Source organism: Narcine bancroftii, chromosome 7 (genome assembly GCF_036971445.1).
Source record: "Narcine bancroftii isolate sNarBan1 chromosome 7, sNarBan1.hap1, whole genome shotgun sequence".
Classification (NCBI taxonomy): domain Eukaryota; kingdom Metazoa; phylum Chordata; class Chondrichthyes; order Torpediniformes; family Narcinidae; genus Narcine; species Narcine bancroftii.
In genome coordinates this window covers 33,567,300-33,590,294 of record NC_091475.1, presented here as the reverse complement: position 1 = coordinate 33,590,294, position 22,995 = coordinate 33,567,300, and the positions used below count along the sequence as shown (strand labels likewise).

At 42.9% G+C, this 22,995-nt stretch overlaps 1 protein-coding gene across 1 annotated transcript in view; it reads left to right on the top strand.

Annotated features, from left to right (window-relative positions):
* The window catches only part of LOC138739980 (MAP7 domain-containing protein 2-like), a 66,184-nt gene extending 46,823 nt beyond the window's left edge, over positions 1–19,361 (top strand). The window contains exons 13-16 of the mRNA XM_069892436.1: positions 2,179–2,257; positions 6,640–6,808; positions 10,922–11,220; positions 16,836–19,361. Of these exons, the coding sequence (XP_069748537.1) occupies positions 2,179–2,257; positions 6,640–6,808; positions 10,922–11,220; positions 16,836–16,843 (555 nt within the window). The 3' untranslated portion in view covers positions 16,844–19,361. The remainder of the gene's footprint in view (positions 1–2,178; positions 2,258–6,639; positions 6,809–10,921; positions 11,221–16,835) is intronic.
* Positions 19,362–22,995: the final 3,634 nt, after the last annotated feature.

The window sequence follows — 22,995 nt, the reverse complement described above, 5'->3', positions numbered from 1 at the left end:
AACTCTCATGGAAAACCAGTTCCTCCTCATTTCCATCCCAACTCTTCTCCCTCAAATCTTGAGGCTACATCCCCTAGTTCTATTTTCACCTACCAGTGGAAACAACTTCCCTCCCTCTATCTTAATTCAAACTTAATTTCAGAATTTTATGTTTCTAAGATCCACTTTAATTCTTCTGGTTTCCAGCAAGTGCAGTCCCAGGGCCTCAATTTCTCTTCAGAGGCTAACCCCTTCATCTGTGGAATCAACCTGGTGAAGCTAAAGTCACACATTGGAATTTAAGGTACCTGATTCTTCAATAACCACCCCACCCTCCACTCCCCCGTGAAGGGGCTGGCCAGTTAGAAGTCTGCATGACCAATCAGTACTCAGTCTCTGATGTTACAGTGTGCAGGCAAGCACTGCCATAGGCTCCCAAAGCATTGACAGTTCATCCACAATGACCGAAAATTCTCTCTGATTTGTGAGCACAGCTGGCAAGAGCATCATTTATCACTTCAGCAAGTAAGTTACTCCATTATGGTGGTCTGGCTTTGGTCAGGATGTGTTGATTTACAATCCATAAAATCCATACAAGAAACTGCTGAGAATGGTGAACGCAACTTGGGCCATCACAAAAACTGACCACCCCTTCACCAACTCTGCACCTCTCACTGACTCAGGAAAACTGTCAACATATTATAGGATCCGACCCACCCCGATCACACTCTCTTCTTCCTCTTCCTGTTGGGCAGAAGATGCATGAAACCACGAACCTCCAGGTTCAAGGACAGTTTCTTTCCTGCTGTTAACAGTTTCTTGAAAAGACTTCCTGTTGGTATAAGATGAATTGTTTAACTATACTTTTCTCTTTAATACCGTCCCCTGCACTTGTAGTTATTCTTGCAATGCTGGTTGTACTATTTATGTGACTAGGATTTACCTGAATAGCACGCAAAACAAAGCTTTTCACGATAAACAATTCAACTCAATTGGACGTCAAATCAGATTATTCTGATTGAACATGTGCAGTTATTCTTTGGGGAATTGCACATCAGCTTCCTGGAGGTATGTCTCCTGGTTTAGTTCATAATTTTATAATATTTCATAATACAGTCAGATGATGAACTTGATATATATTGTATGATGTACAATTACCAAAATTCTTATTTGCTGCAGCTGAACAGGAACCTGTAAATAAAACTAATAATAAATACATTGAATTTAATTAAAAGATACAGTAAATACATAAAATAGACAATAAATATTCACAGTAATCCAACTGCAAAAAAAAATTGATTTGGAATAATGCAGATAGTCTTTTTGTGCTGACGGAGGAGTTTCTGATTAGTATATCTAAAGGAGGTTCAAGAGTTTGATAGCTGTTGGAAATAAACTGTTCTTAAACTCGGAGGTACTGGTTTTCAAACTTCTGTACCTTCTACCCAAAAGCCGCAGTGAGAAGAGGTTATTACCAGGTTGATAAGGGTCCTTTATGATATTGGCTGCCTTCTTGATGCCACACCTCACACTGATGTCTTCAATGGATGCAGATCAGAGGCTGCGATGGACCTGGATAATACCTTCTGCAGACTTCTGCATGGGCACTTGAATTGCCAAATCAAGCTGGAATGCAATCAGTCAATATACTTTCTACCACCATGTACCTGTGGAAGTTTGATAGAATATCTGATGGCATGCCAAATCTCCTTAAACTCCTGAGGAAGTAGAGGTGTTAGTGTGGCTTCTTCATGGCTGCCTCAATGTGCTGGCTCCAGGAATAATTTGTCTTCTTTCGCAATGAGTGGTTACTAAGCTTTCACCTGCAGTGGTGACAGTTTCCCATCAGCAGATACCTGACATGGTCCAGTGGTCAGATGTTGCATGCAGTGGTCATGTCTGTTCCAAGCTCCATCTAACAGTTACAAGCTGAGTGGACTCATACAGCATAGAACTGTAGAAAGGGCCCTTTGGCCTACTGCATCCATCTAGAAGCCAATGCAGGAGCTCAGAGGAATGTCAGAGAGACTAGGGTTACGAGTTATCTGAATGGTGCCAGCAATTCTCTCCAGCTGACTGCAAAGAATGGAAAGGTTGATCTCTTACAGCCCAGGTGATTCAATAGAAGTTTAACATCAAAAACAACACTGATAGAAGAGGGGAGATTATTATTAAAACTTCTGAATGCTCCACTTCCAGAAAGAAGAAAGTAAAGTCGAGGTAGAGCCAATCGTGAACAGGGTAAAGGAACGTCAGACCTTGATTTCTGTGGAACCAGGTAATCTTTGTTACTGTCATTGCACATTACGCTGTAGTGATCATTCCATTGTGGAAAATAATGAGGGAGAGCTGTTGATTGTTACACTTCTGGTTTTCACTAGGTAAAGCAGTTTCTTGAGTTAATGATATTGTTGGGGAGTGGCAGATCCAACAAATCCAAGAATCAGTTCTTGTCCTTATATTCTGATGCAGCACAAAAATGGTGAATGACTTATTTTATATTCCCCTTCATGTGTCAGAGAACAAGTTGTCAGGATTAATGAAGTCACAGTACATTTCTTGTTCTTTTACATTGGCTCTTTGCTTTATATTTTAGGCAGGACTGTTTCTGCTCATCTGAAGCAGAGGATCAAAAGGAGCCCTGGTGTAGGACTCCCTAAAGGTTAACTTGCAAATTGAGTCAGTAGTAAGAAAGGCAAATACAATTAATTTCAAGAGGACTAGAATGTAAAAGCAAAAATGTGATGCTGAGGCTTGGTAAGGCATTGGTCAGACCACATTTGAGGTATTATGAGCAGTTTTAGGTCCCTTATACTCACTAAAGATTAGAAGGATGAGGGGGATCTCATTGAAACGAACCAATATTAGAAGGGCTGGATCGAGTGGACTGGGAGATATTTATAGAAATGGGAGAGTTTGGGACCAGAGGGCGCAGCCTCAGAATAAAAAGGCATCCCTTTAGAACAGAAATGAGGTGAAAAATCTGTGGAATTTGTTGCCACATGTGGCCATGGAAGCCAAATCATTGGGTCTACTTAAAGCGGAGGTTGATGCGTTCTTGATTAGTAGGGATATCAAAGGTTATGGAGAGAAGGCAGGAGAATGGGGTTGAGAGGAGAATGTACAAGCCATGATTCAAATGGTGGAGCTGACTTTGGGCTGAGTGACCTAATTCTACTCCAACATCTTGTGGTCTTATGATCTTTGAATATTTTTTTCTTGATGTAGCATTTCATTAAGTTATCCTTACACAAAGTGATTTGGTCTCAAATTCAACACAGGGATAGAATGACAGAGTATTGCATTTTTTGAAGTTGCAGTTAGATTTTGCCATGCTCATGTTACTGGTACTCTTGACCTTGCATGGAGAACTCACTTATGTGATCCTCCCTAGGAAGAACTTCAGCATCCTGATTAACCTTGTAAAGGAATGTAAATTCTTCAATTACTTTTCTTATTATTGATCATGTAGTATTGCATTTTGTTTTCAAAGAATCAAAGAAATGTTTGTGCAAAAGGTTTTGATTATCAGAACCAAGGCAATGAGGTATCAGGGTTGTACACTGAGCAGACTTTCAGAAATTCCGACTGGAACTCTTCTGGAAAAGAAAGCTGTCACCCTTGACCAGCCTGGATATGTCTGATTCTGCCCCTGGATTGAGTGATCCTATCAAATTACAGAACTCAAAAGAGATGACCTGACATCAACACCTGATGCAACAGTGCTGGCTCCATCAGTAAGGTGCAAAGACAAGAAATAAAACAACGAAAGATACCCAATGTGGTGATTAGAATTATGCTGGTTCAATGGTGTGATTCTCTCGAAGGCAGATATGAGTGCCCCGGCAGGAGTGAGGGTCCCTAAGGCAGATGTAAAGTCCTTTCACCAGATTGAGATCCTCCTCAACATGCTTTTTTTAAAAAATGTTGGTACAGAAAATATTTGAAATATGATACTTCTTGCCACTCTGCCCTTACTGTACACTTCCAGCACTTCTTATTCGGATGAAAGGGGCTCAGAGTTTAAATGTCAAATGCTTGTGGCTTTCGATGTTGCCTGACCTGCTGAGTTCTTCCAGCATTTTTGTGCATTGTTCCAGTTTTCTATCACGTGCAGACTACTTGTTTACCTCTGGAATATGTTTAATGGTTTTACCTCCTTCTGTGGTAGAGAATCCCTCTCAGTGAAAACATTCTCCACTCAGTCATTAATGGCTTTACCCTGTATCCTTTGGGAATCAAGATAAAACAGGTGTAATATTACACAAAATTGATTAGTCTGCTGAAAGGCAAAGATTCACCATCAGCAGAAATCACCCAATGCCCCTTAGAATCAGAGAAAGTGAAGCTTAAGAAACCCTCCCCAGAGTCATTGAGTGTCTGAGGATTAATCTCCAGTGCTCCCACGGCCTCCACAGCCACACAGACTTCAGTCCAAACCATCTGCACCCACTCGCATCCTGGATCCGATAAAAGGTACCCCTTCAGCCAGTCCACCACCATGGTCGCCGTCCCATATGATTGTCTCTTCTGCTTCTCCCTCTCAAATTGGGTGTGTTCTCCCTGTTTTCTGGTGCTCTGCACAAGTCCTCTGCTTCCTCGGAGTCTGCAACCTCGGGAGGCTGCTGCCGAACACAGGCGCCACTATCTTGGGCCCAGTGCCCGTGGCTGCAGGATTTTAGATTAAACAACCACCAGCTTCTTTGACAAGCCATTTAAAGCTTGAATGGAACCATCTGGAGTTGGTTTGAGTGGGGAAACCCTGTGGAGGGACTGCACCAGCAGCAGTGCTGCCTTTGTAGCAGCTCCAACCATGCCTCCATTAAAAAGAAACGTGTATTTGCCTGGAGCAGGCTCTTGGGTTGAATGGGCTGTTACCATTCTGTATCTTTGAATGAAGTGAAAGGTGCTTGCAAACCCTGGGTGGACAAAAGGTTATTTGCATTGGGCCATCGTGTGCAATATGGTACCTGTGGTACAGGTCCACTTCCCCCATGACGTTGAGGGGATCCAGACAAGTTCAGTGTAAGCCAGTTCCGAGTCAAAAGGGTGAGGCTGGAAAGAGAAGTCAATCTTCAGTGTGAGCAGGGTTAGGGTTAGAGGAAGTCTTTAGCCTGAGCATTTGTGCAGTAGGCTGCCTCTGAGTGCAGGGTGATTGTATTTGCCCTATTACCACTGATTCTTCCTCACTTTTCAGCGCAAGTAAAAGTAATTGAATAACAAACCAATTTGTTAGACGAGTGTTTGAAAATCTTGCCTGCTGGTGAATCTTGGGCATGACACTACTCTTGATATCATTGGGGCATATTTGACAATGGGGAAACAGTGTTCATGAACACAGAAGTTTTCCTTAAAAATGAAGCCACTGACATTGGTCCAGTCAGGACACAGACACAAAGTTGCTTTGCTCTGTGGGAATGCCATGTTCGGCATGCAGTGCCGATATTTAGTGCCATTTATTGATAATGACCAACAGAGGGAGTACAAACACCCTCGCTGTGACAGACAAATGAGACTGCGGGAGCTGTCCGGAGTGCTGAGTGGATACAGATGGAACACTGCTGCAGGTAACCATGGAGTCACAGTCATGTACTTAGACTGAACTGAACATTGGTCAAAATAACCTGCTATTTCCAGATGGAGAGGAAAGTTCTTCATCCAGAAACTCATCCATTCAAGATTTCAGCTACTGAATCAGTAGAATTTTCAGCCATTTAACCAAGAGGGACTCAAAATTTGTTTCTTTTATTATCCTTTCTACACAATGCACAGAATGTGTTTTCCTTTGTTTACCCTATGAATTCACACAAAAAGGTGACACTATCAAGACGAGAAAGGGGAACATGAGAGTCCCATCAGAGATATCGAATGTCTGAGGATGCCATCACCACACTGATGCCACCTACTCCTACATCCATGTAACCTCTGTAGCTGCATGGCCTCCTGTCCAGTTCAGTGGTGAACCTGAGCTTCAGGCATCCAAATCACTCTCCTCGTCCCCTGGTTCCAAAACCCTGATCAGGAAGCTGTCAGTGCCTGAGGCCCTTCAGGAAGCCCTGCTTGCCATCAGCACCCTCATGGATCCTGATCACGATACCTGGTATCCATGAGCTGGTCTCCAGCAGCCTGTAGCCTGGTGTGTGAGCCTTCTGGTTGCTGCTCCTTCCTGGTCTGTTCTGTGGTCTTTTGGGTCCTCTCCCAGGCTTTTCTCTTTTGGCAGAGGTTGATGGGGGGAGATGTTCTCGTGCTCTGGAACCCTGCGCTGATCTGCCTCTCTGCTAGAGCTCGCAACCTTTGTTGTCTGGGCTGCCAAGTGTGGGCGCAGCCATCTTGGGAATGGACATCCATGGGTTCTGTGATGTTTTTAAAAAAAACAAACCAGGTGCAACAAAGCAATATTATAAAAAGTACTCTCTATTTTTTTTTGAAGTTAACGGTTTCCTTGTATTTTTGAGTACTGTTTTGTGTGCTTGATAATTACAAATGCTTTTCCAGTTACAATGTAACTTTCAGTTATAAAATAGTAGTTTCTGCACTCTATTTAGCTAGGTGTAAGGTGAGTGACCCATTGTGCACCAATCCTAATTAAAGATGCACCAATGCAGAACACAATGGGCATAACTTTTGGAGATAATTGTAACTCTGCATCTTGTTCTCTAGTGGAGGTCAGCACAACGCTGGTCTGTCTGGATGAAAAGCAGGAGGGAGATGCTGAGACCTTGCCTGAGACTGTACCAGCCCTGCAAGTAGTGCCAGCAACTGAGCAAGTGGACGAGCAACCCAACAGTATGGACGAATCGACAGATGAGTTACAGTCAATGGATGTGAGGTAGGCCAGAGTGCTTCCAATATTGCAAAAATCAATCCAACTGTCTTAAATATATTTAATGAGTCAGCCTCTACTGCTTCCTAAGGCAGAGAAATGCACAGAATTGCTACTCTGGGAGAAGCAGTTCCTCCTCATCACTGTGTTAAATCTATTCTCTGAATTTTGAGGCTATTAAGAAGGAAAGTAAACTATTATATGATTCTGACCAAAATATTTGAAATCTATTCTGTTAAAGGTTGCTCTAGCGATTTCAAGTTAATATTTTGACACATCCTGGAAAAATAGTGTATTGCAATTGCACATCCCCAAAGCAAGAAAGTCACAATCGAAAGAACCACTATCTCTTTCCCTCCACAGGCTGACCTGTTGAGTTCCTCCAGTTGTATTTTGCTGTAGATTCCATCATCTCTTAGTTGCTTTAAACAAAAATTGACTTTGGTTTACTCAAACATTTGACTTGGGAAATGTACATTCCCATGACTACAATGTGACTGAGGGCCAAATAGATTATTATATTTGTATTTGATTGAATTGAATTGTTTATTGTAAAATGAAAAGCTTTGTTTAGCAAGCTATCCAGGCAAGTCAGCCCACACTTGAAAAAAGCAGGTAGTGCAATAATAAAACAAAAGTGCAGGGTGTAGTGTAATACTAAGTTAAAGAGAGAAGAATATAGTGTTACGCTCAGTGAAATAGTGCAAAGGGCAGTGTTACACAAAGTCATTGAGGCCATGTTGTGGTGCTATAGGAAGCCAAAGAATGTAGAGTATGATGTTACAGGAAGTCAAGAGGTTGAAGTATCACAGTAAGTCAGAGACTGCAGGGGTGTAGTGTTTCAGAAAGTCATAGAGGGCAGGGTGTAAGTCAAAGAATATGGTGCGACAGAGACAAAGTGCAGGTTCGAATACACTGCTGCCTGCAAAGAGTTTCTATGTTCTCCTGTGTCCATGTGGGTTTCCTCTGGCGGCTCCAGTTTCCTCCCATGTTCCAAGGATGTATAAGGTTAGCAAGTTCATTGTTCACTGTAACTCAAAATTAAAATTTTTTTAAATTCTGGTTTTATTCCTGGGCTTTCCATTTTCAGTGGAAAATTGGACTGTCAGACAGCAGCAACGCTGCTGAGAGGGTCTGGTCTCAGCAGGCAGCGAACCCTCAACTTTTTCACTGAAATGAATCTGATCCCCACAATGAGTATACATGTGTAAAACAAGGAGAACACTGTTAACTGGCAATGAGAGGTAACTAAGGGTTGTAACGATTGTGAAGGGAAGAGAAGCATGAAAGAGTGAATCTTTCCTAAAGGGTGTTTATAATTATTCACATCAGTTCGAATGAATAAATAACCTGAATTTATACAGTAGAGTTCCCGTCCATGATCTCAGGATATCCCAAAACATTCAATAAAATACTTACATTCTGTGGGAAATGCGGCAGCCAATTTGACCATCCACAGCAATAAATTATTGGGTTTAATTTTTTAAAATTTAGAGATACAGCATGGTAACACGCCCCTCTGGCCATGAGCCTACACTACCCAAATACACCCATGTGACCAATTCACCTACTAACTCCGTTCCTATATGGATATGGGGAGAACGTACAAACTCTTTACAGACAGCGGTGCATTTGAACCTGAGTCACTGCACTACCTGCTACACTAACTGTGGCACCTTTTAGTGTCGAGGGATAAACGGTAAGGGAGAACTGATTAGCTCTCTTCTGACATAATGCAGTGGCGGACTTTATAACCATCTGATCTTGGATAAAGTGCATCACCCAGAAGACCATGAATTTCTACTAGACCTGTTCAGGCAGTTGTCAATTGGGCAGGAATGTTGTGGGAATCCCCTATTATTGGGATGAGACCAGTTTTGGTTCACTGGATACCATGTAAAACCAAGCTTTTCACTGTGTCTCAGTACGTGACAATAAATCAAAAGTCACTAATGCAAGATTGTGTTATAGAGCGTGGAAACAGGGTCTACAGCCTTACTTGGGCACGCCAACCAAAATGTCCCTCCCATCTGCCTGCATTTGACCCATATCATTCCAAAACATTCTATCAATGTATCTATCCAAAATGTTTTTATAAACATTGCAATAGTACCTTCATGAACTACCTTTTTCGGCAGCTTATTCTATATACCCACGATCCTCTTGAGTTTTAAAAATAGCTACCCCTCACGTTCCTATTAAATCACTCACCCTCACCTTAAATCTATGTCCCCTGGTTACTAATTCTCCTTTTCTGGGCAAAAGGCAGTGCATTCACTTGTCCTCTTCCTCTTATGCGTCCCAAGGAATAAAGCCCTCAGCCACTCCCTATAGCTCAAGCCCACTAGTCCTGGCAACATCCTCATAAATCTCTGCACCCTCTCCTTCTTGACAACATCTTTCCTGTAGTAGATATTAGAAGGTGAATAGGGATGAAGTCAAGTCTCCAGAAGGGGTCAACAGTTGAAAAAAATGTATTAAAGGAAGTCAAAATAATTTTAAATAATGAGTTGAAGAGGAAAATGGGTTGATAGATTCTGCCATTGGTCAGCTCATGTTTCCGTATTATCACTAGGATTATTTAAATTTTTCCAAGGGCTTTGTGGCAGATGCTATTTCAACTGAGTTCTAGAACGGAGAGAAAACATCGAGTGGGAGTTTTTATTTTGTTCAGATTCAATGGGGAAATGTTGAACGATGTGGATGAACACATACTCCAACACATACCCCAATCACTGAATGTGCACTTGACCAGAGTTAGAACGGATGTAGGAGGATTCAGGTTGGGCATGAAAACAAAACTAGGAGGCCCATGTCTCATTTTGGATCGGGCCCAGCCAGCTCTTTTTGGTTTGTTTTGCCACAGTTGAATTTGGGGCAGTTTTAATTTTATACTTGAGCATATCTTTAGTTAAAAGCTGGTCCAAAGAAAGAGGAAAAGGTTCACATAATAGAATTATTTCCAGTGCTGAGGGGTTTTGAGAATATTTCTTGCAATTTATGAGATTTTTTTTCCCCTAATGAAGAGTAGTGATCTGGTTAGAGAAAACATTTGCTTCTTTTGGAATGAGTTTATATTTGGAAATCAAATGCAGGACAGAGACAAAGTGTGGGTAGACAGAGAGATAGGTTGACAGGGTGGAAACCTCATGACATGAGGAGAAACTCACTCATGGAAAGCTATCCCACAGGGGATGGCTGAAGTAGATATAATACCACAGGGCAGGAGAACAAGTGCAGGTAAGCAAAAAACCTAGCCCAACCCAGACTGATGAGCACTCGTGATCATACCCATAAAAGCTAACCGTACTTTGCGTAATATTTAATAATTACATGTAATATGTAAGAATGAATGCTGGGGAGGATTCATCAGGATGAAATTAAACACATTACTCATGAGATATATATAAAAAATTCTTCTTCTTTGGCTTGGCTTCGCGGACGAAGATTTATGGAGGGGGTAAAAAGTCCACGTCAGCTGCAGGCTCGTTTGTGGCTGACAAGTCCGATGCGGGACAGGCAGACACGATTGCAGCGGTTGCAAGGGAAAATTGGTTGGTTGGGGTTGGGTGTTGGGTTTTTCCTCCTTTGCCTTTTGTCACATATAAAAAATTACCTATGCACTAAATACTGGAAATAGAAGGTAAAGCAGCAGCTGCTGGGGTAGACAAAATATTAAGTCAAAGACCCTTCTCAACTAGGAAAGAGTGAAAATACATGATCATATTATCATTTAGTTAGAATACTTATTTTCCTCCTCAGTTCTGATGAAGGATTAGAAAATGCTGAGGGTTTCCAACACTTCCTCTGTTTATTGCAATTTACAAGCAGTCATTTTACATGTGAATATTGTTATTTTCTTCTCTGTTTTGGCAGTGAAAGGCTCTTTTTGAAACAAACATGAGATTTAAAGCCATGATAAAATTCTAAGAACAGTGTGTTTTCTGCATTAATAATAAAGGTATAATGGTGAAAATAAAAAAAAACTGCAGATGCTGGAAGTCAAAAATAAAAAGAGAAAATGCATGAAACACTCAGCAGGTAAGGCAGGGAACTGGCTAACGTTTCCAGTCAGATGCTCTGTGGATTTATCTCATCCTTTAGTATTTCTGTTTCTAGCCCTATGTCAAAGGATGAAGGTATTTCCATTCCCGAGTTCTCTCCACTCAACGAGGTGAGCCAAGCTGTGGAACTGGAGAAGGAAATGGAGAAGAATGGGTTGAGTGATGCACAGGCTATTGAAAATCTCATTGACCTGACGGGACATTCAACATTGAATAAGTTATCACAGGACAAGATCAGCTTGGATGACTGCAACAAAAACTTGATTGAGGAGCAATGCATTTCCATGGAGGAGAATCCTCTTATCACATCGCTGACTAAATCTGTTGAGGAAACTCATATGCAGTCATCCGCAGGTAAACTCTTCCACAAGCAAATAATCTCAGCAGGTTTGAAATCTCTGTCATTTGGGAAGTTGGTTAATTGCTGAATTCAGAATTGGGTTTTTGCAGTACAGTATGTTTTCCCCTTATCCGAAATTCCTTTAACCAAAATGTTCCATTAACTGAACTTTTTTGCGGCGTTGAAAAAAAGTTATCACCCATCTTGGCCATGTAGGGCTCTGATGCTCTGCTGGCGCCAGTTTGGTAACAACAGAGCTCAGAACCAGCTGTGAAGACAGACGCTGAATGTCGGCTCAGAGAAGCAGGCTGGGATCTCAAGCCATCAATGAGCGAATGGAGGAAGTCGGCGGGTCAAGTAGCACATGGGAGAAATTTGGACATCGATTGTCCTCAGTTCAGGGAACTCCCTCCCGCTCACTCTTTCCATTTCTTCTTTACCCTCTGCTGAACCTGGTTTACAAACTGCAGATCGTTGTCTTCCAGCTGCAAGCAGTCAGAAGAATCCTTTGTCTTGGTGTCTCCTGCCTCCCGGGCAGGAGCAGGGACCTCGGGCTGCTAGGCAAGAGCGGGGACCTCGGGCTCCTGGACGGTAGTGGGGACCTCGGGCTCCTGGACAGTAGTGGGGACCTCGGGCTCCTGGGGAGTAGTGGGGACCTCAGGCTGCTGGGCAGGAGCGGGGACCTCGAGGTGTTGGGTAGGAGCGGGGACCGTAGTCGGGACCGGCGGCAGTGGGGAGGTATCGGGGTCCGGGGGGAGGTGTCAGGGACTGGCGACGGTGGTGGGGAGGTGTTGGGGACCGGCGACGGTGGTGGGGAAAGTGATGGGGACTTTGACAGTGGTGGGGAGGTGGCGGGGACTGGCGACAGTGGTGGGGGAGGTGTTGGCGACTGGCAGCAGTGGTGGGGGAGGTGTCGGGGACTGGCGATGACGGCGAGGAAGTGTCGGGGACTGGCGACAGTGGTGGGGAAGTGTCGGGGACTGGCGACAGTGGTGGGGGAGGTGTCGGGGTCTGGAGACAGTGGTGGGGGAGGTGTCGGGGTCTGGCGACAGTGGTGGGGGAGGTGGGCGATGCCTGTTGCTATTGTTTTTTTCTGCTTTATTTCGTTAACTGAAAAAACCCAATAACGACAAACTGTCCGGTCCCAAGCTTTTCGGTTATGGGGAAATGTACTGCATTATCAAAAGCAAGTTTTAAACATGTTTGGTGAACAGTAAAATTGGAAACACTGGTTGTACCCTTGATTTAAATTATACAATTTAAAGATATAGAATGCTAATTATAATTTGCATGCAAATGATTCCTTCAAACCAAAGCATGTTTGCTTGAATGCTTCAGCAAGAAGTATTCCTTTAAAGAGCTTTAGCATTTGTGCATTGTACCATTATTATCTCCTAACAGGGTGTTTTAATTTCAGTTCATCTCCATTCAACAAGCGATGGAGGGAATGCACTTTACTCCAGTCAAGGATTAATAAACCAATTGTTGGAAGTCTGAAATAAAAACTGAAATGCTTGAAACATTCAGCAGGGTCAGACAGCAACTATAGGAAGAGAAAGAATTAATGTTTCAGGTCGAATATCTTTTGTGAGGATTGGAGAGGAGAGAAAATAAGTACAGATTTCTTACTAGAAAATAAAATACTTCTTTTCTCTCATTCTCACTTCTTACAAATGTTCTTCCACCAAAAGTGTTAAAACCTTTCAATGGATGCTGCCTTACCAGCTAAGTATATCCAGCACTTTCTGTTTTTATTGTTTCTATTACAGCTGTAGTTCTGTTATAGTATTTACAGAACATAGATGTACAGCACAGAAATAGGGCCATCTCAATGCCAATTTAAACTAAACCCATCTGCCTGCACATACCTGTCTGTCTGAATGTTCTTAGGTGTTGTTATATCTGCTTTCATCAATCTTCCCCACAGGCAGCCTATTCCAGGCACCTACATATGTCTGTGCTTAAAAAAAACTTGCCTTGGAATTCTGTTTACCTTCGCCCCCACCTTAAACCTATTCTGCCCTCTAGTGTTTTACATTTCCATCCTGGGGGAAAGACGGACTTCCAATCCTATTGATGCTCGATGTGCTGCATGAGAACAGTTTGCTGTAGACTTTAATCTTGTAGAGAGCTGCAACACTGAATTTTCTAACCTCCGGTAACTCGTGCTCTTTTATCTTTCTCTCTGGTTTTCCCAGCCTTTATGACACACAAACTCTTATGCATTTTGTCAAATATTACTGACGTTTTCTCTCAATCAATTTTATCCATTGAAAATCTTAATACTGTAATTCATGTACATCTTTTGATCTTAAAAATATTCCAACCCTCTGATCTGCCACAAATTATGTCTACTTTTTAATTTAACATTAAGGGCAACACTGTTAACATAAAGGTCCGTGCAATGCTATTACACCACCAGTGATTGAATCTGGCACTTCCTGCAAGGGGCTTGTACATGGCCTTGTACAATGCTCCGGTTTCCACCCACCTTCCAAGGCATATAGAGTTGGTTAATTATTCTTCATGGGTCTCATGGACCAGAAGGGCCTTCTACCCTGCTGTATCATTAAAATTAAAAAAAAATTAAATGATCCTTGACTTCTGTTAACCGTGGATTGTGCCTCTTTCTCATGGAATCCCTCTTCTAATTGGGATATATTCCTCCTGAGTGCGATGGTCCAGCTGTTTGAATCTCTGTCACACTTCATCAACTGCCCCATCTCTGAGCTTATTTTCCAGTCCATCTTAGACAATTTCACCTTCTTACCAATACAATTGTCCTTAGTTAAATTGAAGAAGGTAGAGAACAAAGCGAAGCTGGAGGGACTCAGTGCTTTGGGTCGAGCCCTTTTTATCGACACCATTTATCTCCATGGACGCTGCTTGATCCGCTGAGTCCCTCCAGCCTCTCCTTGTTCAGTCAGGATTCCAGCATCTGCTGTTCTTGTGTTTCTCTTCATCCTGTGATGTTCACCCTCAGTCTGCATTTGGAATTCAGTCATATTATGGTCCCCAGCTCTTCGGGGACCTTTGACTACAAGATCTCGCATTAATGTTGTAGTTGTATAAGACATTGGTGAGGCTTCATTTAGAGTATTGTATTTAATTTTGCTCAACAAGCTATAGGAAAGATTTTGTCAAACTGGAGAGGGAGCAGAGAAGGTTTACAAGGATGTTGCCAGGGCTTGTGGGACTGAGCTATAGGTAGGGCTTGAGCAGTCTCGGGCTTTATTCCTTGGAATGCAGTAGGACATAAGGTAATATTATAGAGGTGCATAAAATCATGAGAATAGATCAGGTGAATGCAAAGAGTCTTTTGCCCAGAGTAAGGAGAAGAGAACCAGAGAACAGAGTTTTAAGGGGAGAGATTTAATAGAAACCTGAAGAGGATGGTGGGTGTATGGAACAAACTGTTGGAGGAGGTGGTTGAGGCAAGTACTATTGCAAGTCTTAGAAACATTTAGATGATACATGGATAGGTTAGATTTAGAGAGATATGGGTCAAACACAAGTAGGTGGGACTAGTATGGGTGGGACATTTTTGGTCATAGGAAAGTTGGACCTGTTTCCACACTGTATGACAATGACTCTAGTGTACATATCTACCAACATTTGCATTTGCTGTGGCAGTACATATACTTTGTTTAAAATAAAAACTACAGAAAAATAACATCAGTGTACTTAATTGAAAAGAGATAATAAATGGAAATAAATAAATAAATATTGGTACTTTTACTAGTCCACAAAAAGTGAGTTGCAGTAGTGTGGACAAGTCAATGCATCACTAGGGTTGGTGTCACCCCCACCTCCACTCCAACCCCACTCCACAATGGACCTCCTCTAATTACTACTTCATTCTCAAAAGTTATTGATCTCGGTTCACAAATACTAAAACACCAGAAAATTTGACAAAAGCAGCAACTATAAAAACACCAGCAGCAATGAAAACAATAGCGCGTGCTTGTAGCGCATGCAGACGAAACCACATGATTCAAAGTGTCATTGTAATTGGGTAATAGACAGCTCTGACTGGAGTGCATTAGAAGGTTCAAAGAGTAAATCAGCATGGAGTTTTAGCCTTGCAGGTATATTGAGACATGCAAGCTGGGCTTATGAAAAATGACTTTGTTGTTATAACTAACGACAGATATTTTTATATTATAAAGAAGAATAAATTTCTGCTGAAACACAGCACAAAAATATATTTATAGACAGTCATTTTGGCGTCACCCTCTCTGGGGTCACCTGGTGCAGTCCGCACCTCCTGCACCCCCCTAGTGACCCCATTGTGGACAGTCCCTGATTAGTTCAAAAGGCTGATCAATGTTGGAAAGAAAACTGTTGAACTGAGAGGGGCTGATCTTCAGGCTTCTGCCTGAAGGTGGCAGTGAGGAGAGGTGATCTCTGAAGATGTTAAATTTCCGAGTTTGACGATGATATGAAAATAGGTGAAAGGGTAGGTTTGATAAGAGTAGTGTGATTCTGCAACTGGATAGAGAGTGTGTAATTGATTGAGAAAAAACTTGACAAACGGAGTATGGAGACGAGTGGGGTCATGCACTTTGGTGGGAGGGATCAAAATAGAGAGAGACTGCATGAGGGACTTTGGCGTTCTAGTACAGGCATCTCCAGCATATAACAAAAAGGCAAATGACACATTGGCCTTTGTTGCAGTGGAGTGGTAGTTCACAAATAGGGAGCTTTTGTTACAGCGATTAAGGGTGCTGGAGAGATCTCACCTGGAATACTGCACAGTTTTGGTTCCCTTACCCAAGAAAGTGTTGAAGGCCATCCAGAGAAGATTCACCAGGCTAGACAGTTTGGGTTAGTATTCTTTGCAGTTTAGAAGAACGAGCATACAAGATATTCAGTGGGCTTATTGAGATAAAGTGTCACAAACAAGGGGGACATAGCTACTACATAGGGATCTAGTCATTTAAAGAAGGTAGATAGAAATTTCTTCTCTCAATATAGTGAACCACTGGAACTCTCTACCCCAGAGGGTGATGGAGACCAGGTCATTATGTGGAGTTAGATAAATATTTAAAAGTTTGAAAATGTATGGGGAATTGGCAAAGAAGAGTTAAGACCAGAGTGGATCAGCCAGAATTATATTGAATGATGGGGTCAAATGGCCTCCTCCTGCACCTATTTGTTGTGTGTCCTTGTGTTGCATACCGTTATGGTTTTGGCAGCATGGCCTCAGTCTAATGGTGAGGTGGTCCGTGACAATTGGAGACCAGGCTCTACTGATTACATACATTTTGACCACCATGGATACAACCTTATCATTTTGCACTCTTCCTACCGTGTTTCCCACTCTTTGCACCTATCTCACCCCATCCCCAGTCTCACATCATTCCAAGTTAGCCTGCTCCCTCTTTCTTCCTGTCCTGATTCCATGCATGCTCTCCATTCCCATTGTCCCAATCTCCAGCCGAATCTCAAAGAACCTTACTTAAAGGTGGACAGATTTTAATAGCATTCAACATTCAGTTGAAATTTCACATTTTATGTAATGAATGTTAATTTTAAGTAACTCATCAAAAAATTTTTTAAAATTTGATGTGGTCCAAAAATAATATTGCATCCTGTAGCTTATGAAGTGATTTTTATCCTTTTCTAGAGCTCTAAACAGATGGGGCACCAACTTGAGCAGTCTCTTCGCAAAGAATAATGTAGCCTCTGTGAACCAACAGGAATCCTTCATGCAACAGGTCAAATTATTGTATTAAATGCATTTTTTTTAATTTAAGAAACTATGATTCTTTCACTGTTGATCCTGGCCAGAGTGGTCAGTTTCAACAACATACTTGAGTGTCATTCATTCTGCAATTAAATTTTATTAACAGTAAAATAAAATGGCAGTCACAATTACAGTCATACTCATCTTTAATAGCCTCACATTAATTAGGTGAAATGCTCCCCACATTTTCAGATGGTTGTGAATATCATTGCTTCTGCAGACTTCTCTTAATTGAAGCCTATCTATTGAATCGCCTCAGGAGAGAGTATATTTAATTGCAGTATGATTGATGTTTGTTGAAATACAAAGTATAAAGTAAGGGATAATGTCATGTAAACTTAGAAAACTCAGGTATTCTTCTGTGGCAACTGAATGTTAATTTTGACATGTTATATATGTTTTATTGACTCACTAAACATTTTGCGGCATATTTAATGGTTTTATAAATGAACTTCCTGCATTCTTCTCTTCAGTTGCTAAGAAGTGAACATAGCTCATGCACTGAATGTCGACATCACAACTGAGTACTTCAGTGGTGATTTCTCTTTAAGTGTATATTGTTATGCTCTTGTATTTTAAAAGAAAAAGAACAAATTCTGTATCTTAAGTCCTCTACACCTTTGTAATGCAAAATGTTTCATTAACGAGAAAACAAAAACCATTTCACAGAAACTTTCACCTGTTTAGGATTTTCTCTTGCACACAGCACCCCACCTCTCACCTTCCAAGTTTTAATCAACAAACTAATTCTCACTTTTAAATTGAACAAAGCAAACATAAGGGACTTGCTGGTTGGAAGTATTTTATGCTGTTGTTGGGGAAGGTACCCCAATTAAAAGAGCTAAGGAAATGAACATTTCAGCAAGGTAGGATGGCGAATCTGTGGAATTTGTTGCCACAGATGGCTGTGGAGACCAAGAAATTGGTTTGATTTAAAGTGGACATCCTTGTTTAGTAAGATTGTCAAAGGTTATGGGGGGAAAGGCAGAAGAGTTGAGGGGGGGAAAAAAATCACCAATGATTTGTATGGTGGAACAGATTCGATGGGCCAAAAAGCCTAAATCTGCTCCTACATCTTCTGGTCAGGCAGCATTCGTTGAAGAGAAATGAACAACTGTCCTTTTTTTTAAACAACAATAGATCCCATTGGCTAGATAATAACCTCATTTTGTTATTGAGTGGTAGCCAAAAATGTTTAAGGATCCAAGTAGGATTAGAAACCCAGACATGTCCTGACATCTCAAGGAATTGAAGATTTATATCCTTGGAATTGCTGTAGCTAAACATGGAGAAATGTCACATGCAGAAAAAAACGATTGAAATTATATTCTGATTTCCTTAGAGCTTTTCCCACTTTTTAGTTGTCGAGGAGGCAAGAAAAAGAACTGATTGATTGAGCAGGATGTTTAGAATGTCATATTCTGTAATCTCCAGGAATGCCACCAACCAGACTTGCCAGAACATATTGATGCTCTCAGTCAGTGCAGCACAAACACGATACCAAAGACAGGGTTTCTTTGCAGAGGTTTACGTAGCCTTTGTTAATCATGCATCAGCTTGAACTCAGGCAAGTATCTGAACCAACTCTCAGTGGCAAGTTGCAACTGAGTGCAGGGTTCATCCCAGTTTCAATTATTTCTTTCCTTAAATCTTGTTGTTTTGCTGCAAGAACTACCTGATGATAAATGTGAATGATTCCAGATGGAAAAAAGGAGACAATCTGAAACAGTTTGTGATTTAAAACAAAATGATTTCTAAACATGAACCTGACAGCCATATTATCATATTGCATAGAAAGTAATTTGCATATTTCCGGGTAGTGCCCTGGATTGTGACAAGTGGGCATAAGTGGGAAGAATTGTTTGCTGCTATGGTAAGCAAGCTTGGTTAGTTACCTCACAGTGGTCACCTTTCCAGTTGGAAAGGTTGTGTTAAGCAGAGTAAGACACTGTTGGGTTATTTTATCTCTGCAAAGACCATGATTGCTTGTTGCCAACAAAAACCATATATATTTCTTTTAGAAAAATGTAAACATGTATATGGCCAATTAATCAGCTGTACATCAGTTTCTGGTGGATAGTAGAATGTACTTATTAACTACAGAATTACTGTTATTTTATGTGACTATACACACATGTATGTCCTAATTGTTTCATTGCACTAATGGATCTATTCTGTCAATTGATTGTCAGCACAGCAGTTTGCATGTTACATTAGTCTGTTCAAATAATCTCATTTGAGGATGCTGCAATATGTACCACAACTGCCAAACAATTTCTGCCTGCAAGAACTAAAATAGTTATCTTTGGCCAATGTACAATAATTGTAGTGTATTTGCTGATGTGCTAAATCTCATTATAATGTAGAGCATGTATGTGTAAAACATCAATAAATTTTTACTGTAAATGCTGACATGTTATGAAACATCTGTTCCCAATTGATGATTTTAAACTAGAGGTAAAAGCTTTGATGGCATAAAAATCGCAAGGTAATATTTAGAAACAAAGGGATATGAACTGATGCCAAGACTTAAGACAACTGATTTTATGTTTAATAGAATTAAACTTTTAATTTTTTTTAATATCAAACATGTTCAGGTGTAATGTAGTGGTTTAGGTGTTGGAACTGTGCGGGTCAAGCAGCATTAAGAGAAAAAGGATGGTCAACATTTTGAGCTAGAACACCCTCAAAAAATTGTTTCAGCTCATAGACCATTCTTTTTCTCTTGATGCTGCTTGACCTGCTGAGTTCTTCCAGCAGGTTGTTCTGAATTCAAGATTCCTTCATTGTCATGTACCAATAAATACATGAAAACTCGCATTGCCTGGTGCCAACAATAAGAGGAAGTAGGGTCCCTTTAGAGACCCTGAGTGTCCATGAATTTGTCTCCAGTGCTCCCTGCATCCTCACAGTCTTGACAACCTAAGCTCCAGATCCAAACCTCCAATACAATCAGAAAATTTCAGTGCCCTTCAGGAGCACTTCTTTCCTTCAGCACCTTCTTAAATTCCAGTTCCAATACCCGGTTCCTATAAGCCAGTTTCCAGCAGCCTGCAACTTGGAGTCCTTTGATCTCATCGCCAACAGCTAGACAGACTCCTGTTTGATCCATTGGGAACCTGAACCCAGATCCAAACCTCAGACATTACCAGGAAGGCTTCAGCGCCCAAGACCTGCGTGGGTCCTCGGCTGCTGTGCCCCTCTCTGGTCTGCTGCCAGGGTCACCGTCCTGTAGGTCATCTCCTATGCTTCTTCTCAATGGGGGGGGGGGGGGTTCTTTCTGTTTCTGGAGCCCTATGCCAGTCTTCTGCTCCCCCAGAGTATGCAACTCCTTGAGGATGCCTGCCAGCACAGATGTTGCATTCTTGGGCACAGACCCCACAGTTGAAGGATTTTAAATAAAAACACTGTTGGCTCCTTTAAAAAGATGTTTGAAGCCTGTAGGGTGCCGTAAGCATCAAACCAGGCTGATGGACCCTGCAGAGGAATGCTGTGTCTCCCCTTCCCCCCAATTCCTTGATCTCTCTGGGTCCACACCAGCAGCAACGTTGCTGTTACAGCAGCGCCATTATTTTTTAAAAAATTAAAGTCCCACTATGACTTAAGTTTTGCAAATTAAATTGGAATTAATAGTACGAGCAAAATTGAATTTTGGATTGTTGGAAATGGCTAATTGGTTTGTATAGTGCTCGTCGAAAGAACCAAAGACTTGTTGATCCAAACCAAAGCTTTTATTAGCAAAAGACAGGAGCTCTTCACAGGTGGCCGACCAGTCCGGAATGATCCGACCTGGCTAGGGACACAACCCTTTAAGGCCCAGACAGTAGGCGTGGCTAAGCTCTCAGCCAATCGCTGTAAGCACAGTCATTACACTCGAGATACTGTAACTATATACATTGGTGATAGGTCTGTACTATCACATTCACCCCTTCTTGGAGAACTGACCCTGGGGTGGAAGAGCTGAAGAGGGAGAAGGGAAGGAAAAAAAACAAGGGAGAGAATGAATGGAAGGGGTAGGTTAAGGACTGTAGCAGTCAGGGGGTCTGACCATCCGGCGTGACCGCCGTGGTGCCGGGATTGAGGTTGCTGGAGTGGTGTCGCCAGCAGGCTCGTCGGGTGCGACCGCTCCTTCGCTCAATTCCCCAGCCGTGTTGTTGGCAGGGTGGCCCGGGTCGTTGGGGTGCTGTTGGTCCTTCTGTTCCGGCATGGGGCTTGGGGAATAAAGAGTTAGAGAAGGTTGGGTTGGGGGGGTTGCTGGGCCGACCGCGTCCTGAGCTAGGTCCCGCACCGAAACAGTGTCCTCCCGCCCGTCTGGGAACTCAACGTAGGCGTAATGCGGGTTCGCGTGGAGTAGAGTCACTCGGTCGACCAAGGGGTCGTTCTTTGAGTGCCAGATGTGGCGTCGCAAAAGGACAGGGCCAGGGACGGTGAGCCATGCCGGTACAGTGGTTCCTGATTCGGATTTCCTTGGGAAAAGGAACATCCTTTCGTGGGGGGTGGCATTTGTAGCGATACATAGGAGGGAGCGGATGGAGTGTAAGGCACTAGTGAGAACCTCCTGCCAGTGAGAGGTGGGGAGAACTTTAGACCGGAGAGCCAGTGTAACTGCTCTCCAGATGGTGGCATTCTCCATCTCGACCTGGCCGTTACCGCGTGGGTTATAGCTGGTGGTCCTGCTTGAAGTGATACCACACTCCAGAAGGTACTGTTGCAGCTCTGCGCTCATGAATGATGACCCCCTATCACTGTGGATGGAATTGGGGTACCCGAAAATGGCGAAGATACTGTGAAGGGCCTGTATCACTGAGGTGGCAGTGGTATCTGGGCAGGGCACAACGAACGGGAAGCGGGAGTACTCGTCGATGGCCGTAAGGATGTAGTTATTACGGTTGGTCGACGGTAGGGGCCCCTTAAAGTCTACACTAAGACGCTTGAAGGGGCGGGTGGCTTTGATAATGTGAGAGTTCCCCGGACGGAAGAATTGGGGCTTGCATTCAGCGCACACCGAACAGACTCAGGTAATGGAACGAACCTCCTCGACTGTGTAGGATAGATTGCACACCTTCACAAAGTGGGCAAACCTAGTGACCCCTGGATGACAGAGCGCCTCATGGAGTTTCTGTAGTTTGTCCATCTGTACGCTGGCGCACGTCCCCCTGGAGAGCGCGTCAGGCGGGTCGTTGAGCTTACCATGCCAGTACAGGATGTATTGTTAAAGGTGGAGAGTTCAATTCTCCATCTGGCGATTTTGTCGTTTTTTTTATCTTACCTCACTGGGTGTTGCTGAACATGAAGGAGACCGTGCGTTGATCAGTCAACAGTGTAAAGCGTCTCCCAGCGAGGAAATGTCTCCAACGATGCACCGCTTCAACTATGGCCTGGGCCTCCTTCTCGACCGAGGAGTGTCTACTCTCTGGACCCTGGAGGGTTCTGGCTACAGGCCGACCAGCCTGATTCAAGGTGGCTGCCAGGGCGAAGTTGGATGCATCGCTCTCGACTTGAAACGGGACAGACTCATCGATCGCGTGCAGCGTTGCAGCAGCGATGTCAGATTTGATTCGATCGAAAGCCGCTCTGGCTTCGGTCGAGAGGGGAAAGGAGGTGGTCTTGATAAGAGGACGCGCCTTGTCGGCGTAGTGTGGAACCCATTGGGCGTAATATGAGAAAAAGCCCAGGCAGCGTTTGAGTGGTTTCTGGGTATGGGGGGGGGGGGGGGGTAAGTCCATTAGGGGACGCATGCGGTCAGGATCTGGCATCACTACCCCGTTCTTCACCTCGCAACCTAGAATCGCAATTCGTGTGGTCCGGAAGACACACTTGTCAAAATTGTAGGTCAGGTTCAGCCGACCGGCAGTTTGAAGAAATTTGTCTAGGTTGGCGTCGTGGTCCTGCGCGTCGTGGCCGCAGATGGTGACATTGTCCAGATAAGGGAAGGTAGTGGTTAGCCCGTTCTGGTCCACCATCCGGTCCATTTCCCGCTGGAAGACCGCGACACCATTTGTGACCCCGAATGGTACCCTGAGAAATTGATACAGCCACC